The 17339-nt window shown below is 44.1% G+C and overlaps 1 protein-coding gene across 1 annotated transcript; it reads left to right on the plus strand.

Annotated features, from left to right (window-relative positions):
• The first annotated feature begins 7892 nt into the window (after positions 1-7892).
• Positions 7893-10073, plus strand: LOC123169244 (squamosa promoter-binding-like protein 10). Its single transcript, XM_044587082.1, has 3 exons — positions 7893-8636; positions 9207-9391; positions 9506-10073. Exons 1-3 carry the CDS (start codon positions 7975-7977, stop codon positions 9883-9885), a joined length of 1227 nt encoding a protein of 408 aa, XP_044443017.1. The 5' UTR covers positions 7893-7974; the 3' UTR covers positions 9886-10073.
• The last annotated feature ends 7266 nt before the right edge of the window (positions 10074-17339 follow it).

Below are 17339 nucleotides of genomic sequence, written 5' to 3' on the forward strand. Positions count from 1 at the left end.
TCAAGGGTAGGGGCGCGGCGGGAGGGGGTAGGAGACCGACATCGTTTTTTTCTAGGGTTTGGGTGTCCTCGAGAGTTTTGGTCGAGCGAGAGGGCCGGGGGGTGCTCCCGTGGTATAAGTTATCACGGTCGAAGTTATCCGGGAGGGGGTTATTTCGACAACGATGACATACATACATGGGAAAATAATGTTATCGGGGAGGGGGTAGGTCGAACCCCCCCCCCCCTCGTGTTGAAGTTATCGGGACATGGGGTATATCGACAACGACATATCCGATAAAAAATAAGAAGACGAAGAAGAAATAAAAAGAGGAGAAGAAGATATTAATAGAGGAGAAGATTGAAGAAAAAAAAGGAAGAAAAAAAAGAGGAGAAGAAGAAAGGAATAGAGGAGAAGAAGAGAAAATAGAATATTCTATTTTCTCTTTTCTATTTTCTCTTCTTCTCCTCTATTCCTTTCTTCTTCTCCTCTTTTTTTTCTTTTTTCTTCTTCTTATTTATTTCTCCTCTTCTTCCTCTCCTCTTCTTCTCCTTTCTTCCTCTACTTGGTAAATATTCTTTGAACATCGTTTCTCATATATATATATCAATGCATACATCCATGGATCATCTTTGCTCATATATCCATAGTCATATATAAAAACTTTCTGTATATGAACAAAAAAACATTTTTTGACATATTTAGCACTGTTCATATCTGTAAATGCCCAAAGCCATCTAGCATTTGATCAAACACCCTCTATATGCACTGTTCATATCTGTAAAAAAATTCAGAAATTTCAGAAAATTGGATGGCGTCTTGTTGCTGCTCCACTCCTTCTCCTCTCCTATCCTTCTGCTCTTCAATGTGTCGGGGCCGGCGGCGACCATGGAGCAGGGGCAAGGAGCAATGGGCACTCGGGCGCAAGAGCGGCGCTCGATCGGGACCATGGGAAAGGGGGGGCTCACTTCGAGGGGGGCGGCGATGGCAGGAGTCCGGGGACGAGGACGGCGTGCTCGGGGCGGCACGCGATGACGGGGACGGCGGTCTCGGGACGGCAGGCGGCGACAGGGACGAGGAGGGGTGGGCTCGGGGAGGCACGCGGCGACGGGACGACGAGGACGGCGGGCTCAGGGATGCCGGCGACGAGGACGGCGCGGGCTCGGGGAGGCGACGGCGTTGGCGGCGGCGTAAACGGCGAGGTGGAGCAGCCTGACGGCGAGAGGGGGGGAGGCAACTGGCGATGAAAACTGAAATTTTTCACAAGTGTTTGTTATATAGTCCAAGCATTAGTCTCGGTTGGTGCCACCAACCGGGACTAATGCCCCCTTTAGTCCCGGTTGGTGCCACCAACCGGGACCAAAGGCCTCTTTTCAGCAGCCCAAAGGGCGGGAAGCGGCGGCCTTTGGTCCCGGTTGGTGGCACCAACCGGGACTAAAGGGGGGCATTGGTATCGGTTCGTGGCACCAACCGGGACCAAAGGCCCCCTTTAGTCCCGGTTGGTGCCACCAACCGGGACCAAAGGACATGTGCTGCCCGCGTCGCGGCCAAAGTTTAGTCCCACCTCGCTAGTTGAGAGAGCTCGAGAGTGGTTTATAAGCGCTGCTGTGCCCACCCTCTCGAGCTCCTCTCAATTGCAGGCTTTCGGGCCTAACCGTACACTCTGTGCCTGTGGGCCTACTGGGCCACCTGCGGGCCTGAATCCTGGCCCATGGCTGGGTTTCTAGTCGTATTCAGGCCGTGGTGGCCCAGTAGATGGCAGTTTTTTTCTTTGTTGCTTTATTTATTTTATTTTGTTTCTAGTTACAACAAAATACTTACTTTTGCTATTTTTATTTATTTTATTAAAGTTTATTTTTTAATTCTTTTTGCTTTTAGGTCACAAAAATTATAAACTTTGTGTTAGTGCCATTAGTTTTCAAATTTGAATAGTTTAAATTTGAATTCTTTGAAATTTGTGTGAATCACTAGTTTGTGATTAACTTTACTATAAAAATAGATTTTGGAGTGATTCTTTTTCCTGCTATTTAATATTACTGTGGTTTATGATTCTATTGAAAAACAGATTTTGTTATTTTAGTTTCTAACAAAAAAAATCTTAATGATAATGCTTTTTGCTATTAAAGTTTCTAACAAAAACATTCTTTATGAAAATTCTTTTTGCTTTTAATATTTTGAACAGAAAATGATTTGATAATTTTAGTTGCATAAATTTTATATAATTTTAGTTTCAATAATACTAGAGGTTTATAAAAGTGTTTTTGTTGATTCCTTTTGCTATTGGAGTTTTATAAAAGCTTTTTAGTTGATTTCTTTTGGCTATTGAAGAATATTATAGTTTTGTCCTAGTTGATCATAACAGCATATTTTAATTGATTATTTTTAGTTCATTCTTTTTGGTATTAGTTCATGAGCTATAAATGACCCTTAAATTGAAAAGCACTACAAATGAACTCGGAAAAGGTTGAAAGTTGGCATGGTATCATCATTTCACCCACATAGCATGTGCTAAAAAGTTGAGAGGGTTACGGCAAAAACTGGATGCATTTCGTGTACAAAATGGACAATTTCTTTCGAAGTATGAGGGTTTCATACGGAAACTCATCTGTTACAAAGGGATTTCATTTTTTTGAACTTATTTGAACTCCAGAGTTTTTATGTGTTCAAAATGCACCATTCAAAGCCACATCATCAATTTTCAACCCTTTCTGACTTCATTTGTTATTTTTCATGCATTTACTGATTTTTTGAGCTATATGACCGTGAAATTGAAAAGCACTACAAATGAACTCTGAAAAGGTTGAAAGTTGGCATGGTGTCATCATTTCACCCACATAGCATGTGCTAAAAAGTTGAGAGGGTTATGGCAAAAACTGGATGCACTTCGTGTACCAAATGGACAATCTCTTTCGAAGTATCAGGATTTCGGACGAAAACTCATCAGTTACAAAGGGATTTCATTTTTTTGAACTTATTTGAACTCCAGACTTTTTGTGTGTTCAAAATGCACCATTCAAAGCCACATCATCAATTTTCAACCCTTTCTGACTTCATTTGTTATTTTTCATGCATTTACTGATTTTTGAGCTATATGACCGTGAAATTGAAAAGCACTACAAATGAACTGTAAAAAGGTTGAAAGTTGGCATGGTGTCATCATTTCACCCACATAGCATGTGCTAAAAAGTTGAGAGGGTTACGGCAAAAACTGGATGCACTTCGTGTACAAAATGGACAATCTGTTTCGAGATATCAGGGTTTCATACGGAAACTCGTCTGTTACAACAGGCATTTCAAATGAACTACAAAAAGGTTGAAAGTTGGCATGGTATCATCATAATAGTTGTGGAGAGAAAGTCTTCACTTTTTCTTCGCTTGTGTCCTTTGCTTATTGCGTCGTAACCATGGATAATCTTCATCGTTTATCAGGATGCTTGGGTCAGCCTTGACTTTGAAGGGAGGAATTTCATGAAACTTTTCATAATCTTCAGACATGTCTGTCTTGCCCTCCACTCCCACGATGTCCCTTTTTCCTGAAAGAACTATGTGGCGCTTTGGCTCATCGTATGATGTATTCGCTTCCTTATCTTTTCTTTTTCTCGGTCTGGTAGACATGTCCTTCAGATAGATAACATGTGCCACATCATTGGCTAGGACGAACGGTTCGTCAGTGTACCCAAGATTGTTCAGATCCACTGTTGTCATTCCGTACTGTGGGTCTACCTGTACCCCGCCTCCTGACAGATTGACCCATTTGCACTTAAACAAAGGGATCTTGAAATCATGTCCGTAGTCATGTTCCCATATGTCCACTATGTAACCATAATATGTGTCCTTTCCCCACTCGGTTGCTGCATCAAAGCCGACACCGCTGTTTTGGTTGGTGCTCTTTTGATCTTGGGCGATCGTGTAAAATGTATTCCCATTTATCTCGTATCCTTTGTAAGTCAATACAGTCGAAGATGGTCCCCTGGACAACAAGTACAACTCATCACAAACAGTGGTGTCACCTCTGAGACGTGTTTCCAACCAACTGCTGAAAGTCCTGATGTGTTCACATGTAATCCAGTCGTCACACCGCTCCGGGTGTTTGGAGCGCAGACTGTTCTTGTGTTCATCGACATACGGGGTCAACAGTTTCTCAACAGTTTATCGGGCGGTGTCGATTACGATTGGCATTGCCTACCCCCGCGAGGAAGATCGGGTGGGATCTTACTTGGAGTGAGATGCGATTCGCTGGAAGTCCGAAGTGTAGTGATGGGTGACTTCGCGGTTAAGTTTCGGGTCAGGTCCAAAGCTTATGGGTTTAACTGGGCTCTGGTGGCGGCCTATGGTGCCGCGCAGCCCGAGCTTAAACCAGAGTTTTTGGCGGACCTTGTTCGAATCTGCGGATCCGAGCATCTCCCAATTTTAGTTCGGGGTGACTTCAATATCATTAGGGGGAGAGAGGAAAAGAATAATGATAATTTTGACGGCAGATGGTCGTTCATGTTTAATACCATTATTGAAAGCTTGGATCTGAGAGAGATAGAGCTTTCCGGTAGAAAATTTACTGGGGCTAATGCTTTGCCAAACCCAACGTTTGAGAAGCTGGATCGAGTCCTCGCGAGTGTCGAGTGGGAACAGAAATTCCCTTTGGTAACGGTCCAGGCTCTCTCACGCGGAATCTCTGATCACACACCTTTCTTCGTGGACTCAGGTGAGCCGAACCACGTGGGAAACAAAAACTCCTTTTCTTTCGAGCTGGCATGGTTTGAACGTGAAGGATTCTTGGATCTGATTGCCAGGGAATGGGCTAAGGATGCAGGAGGTGGGACTTCTGTTGAGTGCTGGCAGAATAAGATTAGGCATTTGAGAAGTTTCCTACGGGGGTGGGCTAAGCACCTTAGTGGGATTTATAAGGTTAAAAAGGAAAGGCTCCTTTCACTTATTCAGTCCCTAGATTTAAAAGCCGAATCCACGATTTTGCAAGCCACAGAGCTTCATGATAAACTAGAGGCGGAGATGAGGTTGAAAGAACTTCTCCGTGAAGAGGAATTAAAGTGGGCGTTGCGGGCTAAGGTCTGCAAAGTTGTCCAGGGGGACGCGAACACTCAATTCTTTCACTTGATTGCTAATGGCAAGCACAGAAAGAAGAGAATCTTTCAGCTTGAACAAGATGAAGGAACTATTGTAGGACAGGATAACCTAAAACTATACATAACCGAGTATTATAAGCAGTTATTTGGACCTCCGGAGGATAGTTGTGTGTCCGTAGATGAGTCCAGGATTGAGGATGTGCCTCAACTAACTGCTAACGATAATGATATTTTGGTTGCCCCATTCTCGGAGAAAGAGGTGTTTGAAGCTATTGCGCAGATGAAAAACAATAAGGCTCCAGGGCCGGATGGATTTCTCGCGGAGTTCTATAAAAAGAGTTGGCATATTATTAAGGGGGATTTGTTACCAATGTTCCATGATCTATTCTCTGGACAGCTTCAGTTATTTCACTTAAATTTTGGAACAATAACACTGCTTCCTAAGAAAACGGGTGCTGTGAGAATCGAGCAGTTCAGGCCGATCTGCCTTCTCAATGTTAGTTTCAAAATTTTCACCAAGGTTGGGACTAATCGGCTCACACAGATTGCACATTATGTGGTGCAGCATTCCCAAACTGCTTTCATGCCGGACAGAAACATCCTAGAAGGGGTGATGGTCCTTCATGAAACGCTCCATGAAATTCACACGAAAAAATTAGATGGAGTTGTTTTTAAGGTGGATTTCGAGAAAGCGTACAATAAAGTCAAATGGCCATTCTTTCAACAGGTATTGTGTATGAAAGGTTTTGATGAAGCCTGGCGCCGCCAGGTTGAATCGTTTACGCAAAAAGGGAGTGTTGGAATTAAAGTGAATGACGACATAGGTCATTATTTCCAGACACATAAGGGCCTGAGACAAGGGGATCCGATGTCCCCTATCCTGTTCAACATTGTAGTCGATATGTTGGCAATTATGATAGGAAGGGCTAAGGAGGCTGGTCAGGTGGGTGGCCTGGTACCTCATCTGGTTGATGGAGGTGTGTCCATCCTTCAGTACGCCGATGATACGATCATCTTTATGGAGCATGACTTGGCCAAAGCGAGAAATATGAAGCTGGTGTTATGCCTTTTTGAACAATTGACCGGGTTAAACATTAACTTTCACAAAAGCGAGTTGTTCTGCTTTGGTAGAGCCAATGACGAACAAGAGGCATATAGGCAATTGTTTGGGTGGGAATTGGGGGCTTTACCTTTTACGTACTTAGGTATATCAATCCGCCATCGTAAGCTGACAAACAGAGAATGGAAGTGCATCGAGGACCGATTTGAAAAAAAAACTGAGTTGCTGGAAGGGCAAGCTCATGTCATACGGAGGCCGATTAATTCTGATAAACTCGGTTCTCACGAGTATGCCTATGTTTGTTTTGTCGTTCTTCGAAGTCCCAGTTGGAGTTAGGAAAAGACTGGACTTCTATCGATCACGATTCTTCTGGCAGGGTGATGAACTAAAAAGAAAATACCGACTCGCCAAATGGGATATCATCTGCCGACCAAAAGACCAAGGGGGTCTTGGTATTGACAATCTTGAGGTCAAGAACAGATGTCTTCTCAGCAAGTGGTTGTGGAAGTTATCGATTGAGACTGATGCCAGTGGGCGCAAATCCTCCGTAGCAAGTATCTTCACTCCAAAACTTTGTCCCAGGTGACAGTAAGGCCGACTGACTCATCTTTTTGGAAAGGGCTTATGAAAGTCAAATTAACCTTGTTTAATAGTACGCGATTCTGGGAGGATACTTGGCTCAGAGAGACTCCCCTAGCCATTCAATACCCGTCTCTGTATCGTATTGTTCAACGACGCGAGGCGTTCGTTGCAATGGTACTTCAATCCATCCCCCTTAATATTCAGTTCAGAAGGACGCTAGTTGGCAATCGTTGGGAAGAATGGCTCCATCTAGTAAGTAGACTGATGGAGGTTCAGCTTTCTCAACAGCCCGATAAATTACGCTGGAAGCTTACTAGGTCTGGAGAATTTACAGTTAAATCAATGTATATTGATGTTATCAATTCAAGCTCGATTCCTAATTCTAAACATGTTTGGAATGTCAAAGTCCCTTTGAAAATCAAAGTGTTTATGCGGTTTGTCCATAAACAAGTTATATTAACCAAGGACAATTTGACAAAGCGTAATTGGACAGGACCTACTAGGTGTAGTTTCTGTGATCGGGATGAAACGATCAAACACCTTTTTCTTGATTGCTCGTTAGCCAAAGTTCTATGGCGGATAGTCCAAATTGCTTTTAATATTACTCCACCGAGTTCTGTCAACACGTTATTTGGAACGTGGCTTAACGGGATAGAGCCCGAAACAGCGAGACATATTCGCGTAGGAGTCTGTGCTTTATTGTGGGCAGTCTGGAATTGCAGAAATGATTTGGTTTTTAACAGAACAACAAATATTTATTTTTTGCAGGTTATTTTCCGAGGCACGACGTTGATCCGTATGTGGTCGCTACTCGCTCCGACGGAGGCCAGGGAGCGTTTGGTTACTGGATCTATCCGCTGGGAGATGGTAGCACGGCATATCTTCAACCGGTTTGGATGGCGGTCATGTAATATGAGAGGCAATTAGTTTACCTATCTCTTTTTTGCCAGCCGGTTGTGGCGTCCTTTTTGTGGCTAGTTTGTCCTTTGGCCCTTGTAGCTCTGTGTGAGCTCTTCTTTATTTTCGTTTTGAGACTTTAAGACCTTGTCGAACCTATTTATTTGTTTAATAAGATGGCCGTATGCATCGTTTTGATGTAGAGGCCAGGGAGTCTCCCCTTTTCGAAAAAAAAACTCTCTCCCTTTTTAACCATGCACCTCTGCGCCCTCCACCACCTTTACAGACCACAGCACAACCTCACTAGTCCCTACATTCACATAGGGCTAGCGAGCACGAGCCTCCCTTCTCGAGCTACGACCACTCACTCAGGCCACGATGAGCAACGGCAGGATGAACGCCGCGGCGGGCGACGACTTACCGTTAGGGGCAATGCAGCCGCCGCCCTACGTCGGCTTTGAGCTCGCCGGCATGATGGCTGGTGGCGGAGGAGGAGGCCAGCGCCACGAGGGGGCGATGATATCCGACAACTTCGACTTCGCGGCGGCAGCGACCGCCTTCAACCGGTTACGGGAGGCGCCGCACCACCAGATGCTGGCGCTGCCGCCCAACGGCAATGGCACCGGTGGGCTGGTCCTTATGGCGCCGCCGCCCATGTCCAGGATGCAGCTGCAGATGCCGCCCATGGCCATGGACGGTCACAGTGACGTGTACCCGGCTCTTGGGATGGTGAAGCGCGAGGTCGGCGCCGGAGACGAGGGGAGGATCGGCTTGAACCACGGCCGGCGGACCTACTTCCCCACCGGCGACATGATGGCGGTGGACCGGATGCTCATGCGGTCCCGTCTCGGCAGCGTGTTCGGCCTGGGATTCGGCCGCGCCCACCGCCAACCGCCTCAGTGCCAGGTGGAGGACTGCAAGGCCGACCTCTCCGGCGCCAAGCACTACCACCGGCGCCACAAGGTGTGCGAGTACCACGCCAAGGCCTCCCTCGTCTCCGCTGCCGGCAAGCAGCAGCGCTTCTGCCAGCAATGCAGCAGGTCAGAGCCAGACCCCCACACCCACTCTACGTTCCATCCCTCTCTAGGAACGTGAACGTTACAGTAGGTCTCTCTCCGTCGAAACGAGAGAACTGATGTTCTCCAGCGCAAACTGCTTGCCTTTTCAGTCTTCACTCAGTTTTTGGTCCGTTGCGGCGACCAGTCATGTCAAATAAAAAAGACAACACAAAACTCAACTCCATGTACCACAAACATCAGCTTTTCCATGGCGTTTTCCGTTCCTGGGGATCGATCGATGGAGACAGGATCACGAAATGAAAAAGAGATGCAAAAAGCAGCGTTTTTTGGGCTAGTTTTCAGACTTCAGACTGCTTCGTGCTGCAACGAGCGGCTGATCCTGTGGCAGCCTTTTGCCCTAGCTAATCTCTGCTCCTACTTTTTTCGCATTGACCAATGTTGCTATGTTCAACATTGGATTCACATGCATGCATGACTTGTTTAGCTAGCTAGAATTTTAACTTTTGTTATAGGTACGTACTACAACTTGAAGGATTCTGGTACGCGGTTTAGCTTAGCCTGTGTTGTTCTTGTACTCTGGATTTGCTTTAGGTTCCACGTGCTCACGGAGTTTGACGAGGCCAAGAGGAGCTGCCGGAAGCGGCTCGCAGAGCACAACCATCGCCGGAGTAAACCGGCGGCCGGCAGCGCGAGGGCGGCGTCCAAGGTCTTGGCGCCACCTTCCAAGAAACCCAACGCCAGCGGCATCTCCAGCTCCTACGCCACCAACAATAACAGTAAGCCGGCACCTTTGCTTTAACTAATTGCAAGTTTGCAGCCTATCTAGTAGTGCAACTGGTCATCATTTATCGGGGCTAATTTGTAAGTATGCATGTACGATCGTCGATCAGCTTTGAGCGCGACCAACAAGTCGACCATCTCGTCCAACACGAGCGCGACCAGCTGCCTTAAGCAAGTCCAGGCCAGCGTAGCGACGGCGAGGCGGATGACGCTCACCCTGGGCGTGCCGCCAGAGAAGGAGCGCCGCCAGCAGCAGCTCAGCAATGCCATGCAGCTCCACCACCAACGGGAGCAGCAGCACTTCATTACCTCCCTCCTGCACAGAAACGTCAACAACAGCAACATCATGTCATGTTCCTCTGTGTGCTCCAGCACGATGCCATCGGTGGCGGCTGCCAACGGCCGGGTCTCCGACCAGAACAACAACAACACCAATGGCAGCAACCAAGCCAACAACAGCATGCTTATGTTTGAGGTTGACTTCATGTAGATGTTGGATCTTGAGCATTATGCTTCATAATTATGATCAGAAAACCACATTAGGTACTTGGTGGAAGTGTTTCGTTTTTCCCCTGTTAAAAAGGACCGGAGGGGGTTAAACAGCGACAAAGCAATGTACTCGATCCCTCCGGGTTTTTTTAGTCTGTATTTAAGATTTGCCTGAAGTCAATTGTCGTAAAGTTTAGTTTGACCACATTTATATGAAAAAATATCAACATGTACAATACTGAAGTTACACAATATGAAAATTAAATTCACGACGCATCTAATGATATTGATTTCATATTCTGAATGTTGATATACTTTACAATAAAGTTGGTCAAATTTTATGAACTTTGACTTCAGACAAATCTTATATGCATACTAAAAAGGACCTGAGGGAGTACTAGCTAATTCATCGACATGTTACTTAAATATGCATAATATCAACCCCTTAGCATGCAACTCAGTTTATAGTGAACTTTGAGATAGTTTTAGTCATCAAGCAATGGACTAACGTAACAATATGTTCAAATAATGCAATCGTTTTACGTGGAAGAACCTCCACAAAATGACAGTAAAAATACAGGCATGGACAAACCAGTCCACACAACTTCCACTATGAGAATCAATGGGTACACAATCTCAAGAGATTTAAAATACCCTCGAGACCTTGCCAACCCGCGGCAGCAGCAACCCACAATTGACAAGACAACAATAGAAAATTAGTTGACATAGATCTGTCCCATCCGCTAATCTATCTATTTCTCTCAAATTGTTGAACCAAACGGAACGTGATTTGGTAGACTATTATAGATTGATGAGTTTGCAACATACGAATCAAATTTCATCTCAACTGGACATTTTTGTGTCTACTTAATGTAGTGTTGGTTATAATGTTTTGTTTTCACTAACATGTGAGATGGTCTTCAGAAGAGATAATCTCAGAGTATTCTTACTTGGGCATGTTGAAGTCAACCTTTACGTTGTTGATTTCTCAGAAAATAGCACTCGACTTGAGACATGTCTAATTGACAAGGCCAATGTGGGATGGTTATGATATTGTAGGCTAGCACATCATCATGAGAAATCTTAAAGATTGCGTAAAGAGCAAGCACATCATTGATATCATGTTTGTAGTGCTTGCATTAATTGTCAGAAAAGTAACATGGAAATAAGCACCCTCTCAAAGAGCATTATCACAATCACTAGGCCTTTAGAGCCCCTTTCATATGTATAACTTTTGGCCTCGATATTATGATAGCCTTGTTGGGAGATGTATGGTCTTGTCATTGTGGACGACTTCTAAAGATACACTTGAATGTTTTTTCTTGGGTCCAAATATAGACTCGAGAGACATTCAAGAATTTTTCCAAGTAACCAACGTCAATTCTAAGTGGATATCTTGGCAAGACGAAGTGACAATGGCATCAAGTTTAAGAACTACACTATTAACGAATTCTTGGGAGATGTGGGATTGTGCACGAATTCTACCCATCTTACTGTTGGAAATATGCCCTAGAGGTAATAATATTTCTTTATTCCTAATTAAAGAGTTTATATTCTATGTTATAACTGCTATGATCCTGGAATACTCGATTCCGTGAAAACCTCATATGCACATGTGGAATGATAAATAGTTAAATGAAAGGTTCCTAGTCTTGCCTCTGAGACTAGCTCAAGTGTTGTGGTGATCACGTTTTCAGGATCTTAGGATATCGTTAAGTGTTAAACGATAGTCCTAAAATGACATTGGGATTATGACGTTGGAAGAACGATCATATTGAATCTACTCGATCATGTTTGCTATGAATTGAGTTAATATCGTCTGTAATCAATTGTAAATTGTAATAACATGGAGTGTTAATGTGTGATATTCTCCTTAGACCATGAGAGTATCGTAGTCACTTCTATTATCATACGGTGGACATTGGGGTTGCTCAAACAGCACCTATAACATGGTGATCATAACGACAACTTACAGGTTCATCGGGAATTTGACAAGGGACTAGATAGCTCGATGATACGTCTCCAACGTATCTATAATATTTGATTGTTCCATGCTGTTATATTTGAAGGAAGTATGCCCTAGAGGAAATAATAAAGTTATTATTTATTTCCTTATATCATGATGAATGTTTATTATTCATGCTAGAATTGTATTAAACGGAAACATAATACATGCGTGAATACATAGACAAACAGAGTGTCACTAGTATGCCTCTACTTGACTAGCTCGTTAATCAAAGATGGTTATGTTTCCTAGCCATAGACATGAGTTGTCATTTGATTAACGGGATCACCTCATTAGGAGAATGACGTGATTGACTTGACCCATTCCGTTAGCTTAGCACCCGATCGTTTTGTATGTTGCTATTGCTTTCTTCATGACTTATACATGTTCCTATGACTATGAGATTATGCAATTCCCGTTTACCGGAGGAACACTTTGTGTGCTACCAAACGTCACAACGTAAATGGGTGATTATAAAGGTGCTCTATAGGTGTCTCCAAAGGTACATGTTGGGTTGGCGTATTTCGAGATTAGGATTTGTCACTCTGATTGTCGGAGAGGTATCTCTGGGCCCATTCGGTAATGCACATCAATATAAGCCTTGCAAGAATTGTGACTAATAAGTTAGTTGCGGGATGATGTGTTACGGAACGAGTAAAGAGACTTGCCGGTAACGAGATTGAACTAGGTATCGAGATACCGACGATCAAATCTCGGGCAAGTAACATACCGGTGACAAAGGGAACAACGTATGTTGTTATGCGGTCTGACCGATAAAGATCTTCGTAGAATATGTGGGGGCCAATATGGGCATCCAGGTCCCGCTATTGGTTATTGACCGGAGACGTGTCTCGGTCATGTCTACATAGTTCTCGAACCCGTAGGGTCCGCACGCTTAACGTTACGATGACAGTTTTATTGAGTTTTGATGTACCGAAGTAGTTCGGAGTCCCGGATGAGATCGGGGATATAACGGGGAGTCTCGAAATGGTTGAGACGTAAAGATCGATATATTGGACGACAATATTCGGACTTCGGAAAGGTTCCAAGTGATTCGGTTATTTTTCGGAGTACCGGAGAGTTACGGGAATACGTATTGGGCCTTACTGGGCCATACGGGAAAGAAGAAAAAGGGCCTCAAAAGGTGGCCGCACCCCTCCCCATGGTCTGGTCCGAATTGGACTAGAGAAGGGGGGCGCACCCTTCCTTCTTTCTCCTTCCCCCTTCCCTTCTCCTACTCCCACAAGGAAAGGAGGAGTCCTACTCCCGGTGGGAGTAGGACTCCCCCCTATGGCGCGCCTCTCCTCTTGGCCGGCTGCCTCCCCCTTGCTCCTTTATATACGGGGGCAGGGGGCACCCCAGAGACACAACAATTGATCCTTGAGATCTCTTAGCCGTGTGCGGTGCCCCCCTCACCATATTACACCTCGATAATACCGTTGCGTTGCTTAGGCGAAGCCCTGCGTCGGTGGAACATCATCATCGTCCCACGCCGTCGTGCTGACGAAACTCTCCCTCAACACTCGGCTGGATCGGAGTTCGAGGGACGTCATCGAGCTGAACGTGTGTAGAACTCGGAGGTGCCGTACGTTCGGTACTTGATCGGTCGGATCGTGAAGACGTACGACTACATCAACCGCGTTGTGATAACGCTTCCGCTGTCGGTCTACGAGGGTACGTGGACAACACTCTCCCCTCTCGTTGCTATGCATCACCATGATCTTGCGTGTGCGTAGGAAAATTTTGAAATTACTACGTTCCCCAACAGTGGCATCCGAGCCTGGTTTTATGCGTTGATGCTATGCACGAGTAGAACACAAGTGAGTTGTGGGCGATATAAGTCATACTGCTTACCAGCATGTCATACTTTGGTTCAGCGGTATTGTGAGATGAAGCGGCCCGGACCGACATTACGCGTACGCTTACGCGAGACTGGTTTCACCGTTCGGAGCACTCGTTGCTTAAAGGTGACTGGCGGGTGTCTGTCTCTCTCACTTTAGTTGAACCGAGTGTGGCTATGCCCGGTCCTTGCGAAGGTTAAAACAGCACCAACTTGACAAACTATCGTTGTTGTTTTGATGCGTAGGTAAGAACGGTTCTTGCTAAGCCCGTAGCAGCCACGTAAAACATGCAACAACAAAGTAGAGGACGTCTAACTTGTTTTTGCAGGGCATGTTGTGATGTGATATGGTCAAGACATGATGTGATATAATTTGTTGTATGAGATGATCATGTTTTGTAACCGAGTTATCGGCAACTGGCAGGAGCCATATGGTTGTCGTTTTATTGTATGCAATGCAATCGCCATGTAATGCTTTACTTTATCACTAAGCGGTAGCGATAGTCGTAGAAGCATAAGATTGACGAGACGACAACGATGCTATGATGGAGATCAAGGTGTCGCGCCGGTGACGATGGTGATCATGACGGTGCTTCAGAGATGGAGATCACAAGCACAAGATGATGATGGCCATATCATATCACTTATATTGATTGCATGTGATGTTAATCTTTTATACGTCTTATTTTGCTTAGTTTGACGGTAGCATTATAAGATGATCTCTCACTAAATTATCAAGGTATAAGTGTTCTCCCTGAGTATGCACCGTTGCAAAAGTTCTTCGTGCTGAGACACCACGTGATGATCGGGTGTGATAGGCTCTACGTTCAAATACAACGGGTGCAAAACAGTTGCACACGCGGAATACTCAGGTTAAACTTGACGAGCCTAGCATATAACAGATATGGCCTCGGAACACGGAGACCGAAAGGTCGAGCGTGAATCATATAGTAGATATGATCAACATAGTGATGTTCACCATTGAAACTACTCCATCTCACGTGATGATCGGACATGGTTTAGTTGATATGAATCACGTGATCACTTAGAGGATTAGAGGGATGTCTATCTAAGTGGGAGTTCTTAAGTAATATGATTAATTGAACTTAAATTTATCATGAACTTAGTCCTGATAGTATTTTGCAAATTATGTTGTAGATCAATATCTCGCGTTGTTGCTTCCCTGTGTTTATTTTTGATATGTTCCTAGAGAAAAATTATGTTGAAAGATGTTAGTAGCAAAGATGCGGATTGTATCCATGATCTGAGGATTATCCTCATTGCTACACAGAAGAATTATGTCCTTGATGCACCGCTAGGTGACAGACCTATTGCAGGAGCAGATGCAGACGTTATGAACGTTTGTCTAGCTCAATATGATGACTACTTGATAGTTTAGTGCACCATGCTTAACGGCTTAGAATCGGGACTTCAAAGACGTTCTGAACGTCATGGACCATATGAGATGTTCCAGGAGTTGAAGTTAATATTTCAAGCAAATACCCGAGTTGAGAGATATGAAATCTCCAACAAGTGCTATAGCAAGAAGATGGAGGAGAATCGCTCAACTAGTGAGCATGTGCTCAGATTGTCTGGGTACTACAATCGCTTGAATCAAGTGGGAGTTAATCTTCCAGATAAAATAGTGATTGACAGAATTCTCTAGTCACCATCACCAAGTTAGTAGAACTTCGTGATGAACTATAGTATGCAAGGGATGACGAAAGTAATTCCCGAGCTCTTCGTGATGCTGAAATCGACGAAGGTAGAAATCAAGAAAAACATCAAGTGTTGATGGTTGACGAGACCACTTCAAGTGTTGATGGTTAACAAGACCACTAGTTTCAAGAAAAGGGCAAAGGGATAGAAGGGGAACTTCAAAAGAACGGCAAGCAAGTTGCTACTCAAGTGAAGAAGCCCAAGTCTGTACCTAAGCCTGAGACTAAGTGCTTCTACTGCAAAGGAACTGGTCACTAGAGGCGGAACTGCCCCAAGTATTTGGTGGATAAGAAGGATGGCAAAGTGAACAAAGGTATATTGGATATACATGTTATTGATGTGTACTTACTAGTGTTTATAGCAACCCCTCAGTATTTGATACTGGTCCAGTTGCTAAAGAGTAGTAACTCGAAAACGGGAGTTGCAGAATAAACAGAGACTAGTAAAAGCCGAGGTGACGATGTGTGTTGGAAGTAGTTCCAAGATTGATATGATCATCACCGCACACTCCCTATACTTTCGAGATTAGTGTTGAAACTAAATAAGTGTTATTTGGTGTTTGCGTTGAGCATGAATATGATTTGACCATGTTTATTGCAATACGGTTATTCATTTAAGTTAGAGAACAATTGTTGTTCTGTTTACATGAATAAAAAACCTTCTATGGTCATACACACCAACGAAATTGGTTTGTTGGATCTCGATCGTAGTGATGCACATATTCATAATATTGAAGCCAAAAGATGCAAAGTTAATAATGATAGTGCAACTTATTTGTGGCACTGCCGTTTAGGTCATATTGGTGTAAAGCGCATGAAGAAACTCCATACTGATGGGATTTTGGAATCACTTGATTATGAATCACTTGATGCTTGTGAACCGTGCCTCATGGGCAAGATGACTAAAACGCCGTTCTCCAGAACTATGGTGAGAGCAACAGATTTGTTGGAAATCATACATACAGATGTATGTGGTCCGATGAATATTGAGGCTCGTAGCAGGTATCATTATTTTCTGACCTTCACAGATGATTTGAGCAGATATGGGTATATCTTCTTAATGAAACAGAAGTCTGAAACATTTGAAAAGTTCATATAATTTCATAGTGAAGTAGAAAATCATCGTAACAAGAAAATAAAGTTTCTACGATCTGATCGCGGAGACAAATATTTGAGTTACGAGTTTGGTCTTCAATTAAAACAATGTGGAATAGTTTCACAAATTTATGCCACCTGGAACACCATAGCATAGTGGTGTGTCCGAACGTCATAACCGTACTTTATTGGATATAGTGCAATCTATGATGTCTCTTACCAATTTACCACTATCGTTTTGGGGTTATGCATTAGAGACAGCTACATTCACGTTAAATAGGGCACCATCAAATCCGTTGAGACGACGCCTTATGAACTGTGGTTTGGCAAGAAACCAAAGTTGTCGTTTCTTAAAGTTTGGGGTTGCGATGCTTATGTGAAAAGTTTCATCCTGATAAGCTCAAACCCAAATCGGAGAAATGTTTCTTCATAGGATACCCAAAGGAGACAGTTGGGTACACCTTCTATCACAGATCCGAAGGCAAGACATTCGTTGCTTAGTATGGATCCTTTCTAGAGAAGGAGTTTCTCTCGAAAGAAGTGAGTGGGAGGAAAGTAGAACCTGATGAGGTAACTGTACCTGCTCCCTTATTGGAAAGTAGTTCATCACAAGAAACGGTTCCTGTGACGTCTATACCAATGAGTGAGGAAGTTAATGATGATGATCATGAAACTTCAGATCAAGTTGTTACCAAACCTCGTAGGTAAACCAGAGTGAGATCCACACCAGAGTGGTATGGTAATCCTGTTCTGGAGGTTATGTTACTAGACCATGACGAACCTACGAACTATGAAGA

Source organism: Triticum aestivum, chromosome 7D (genome assembly GCF_018294505.1).
Source record: "Triticum aestivum cultivar Chinese Spring chromosome 7D, IWGSC CS RefSeq v2.1, whole genome shotgun sequence".
Taxonomy (NCBI): domain Eukaryota; kingdom Viridiplantae; phylum Streptophyta; class Magnoliopsida; order Poales; family Poaceae; genus Triticum; species Triticum aestivum.

What these genes read in the sequence shown, in the direction of transcription:
- LOC123169244 (XM_044587082.1), top strand. Translation starts at nt 7,975, where the DNA reads ATGAGCAACGGCAGGATGAACGCCGCGGCGGGCGACGACTTACCGTTA. An exon ending in TTCTGCCAGCAATGCAGCAG is followed by an intron (nt 8,637 to 9,206) that starts GTCAGAGCCAGA and finishes GATTTGCTTTAG; the next exon opens with GTTCCACGTGCTCACGGAGT. An exon ending in CTACGCCACCAACAATAACA is followed by an intron (nt 9,392 to 9,505) that starts GTAAGCCGGCAC and finishes ATCGTCGATCAG; the next exon opens with CTTTGAGCGCGACCAACAAG.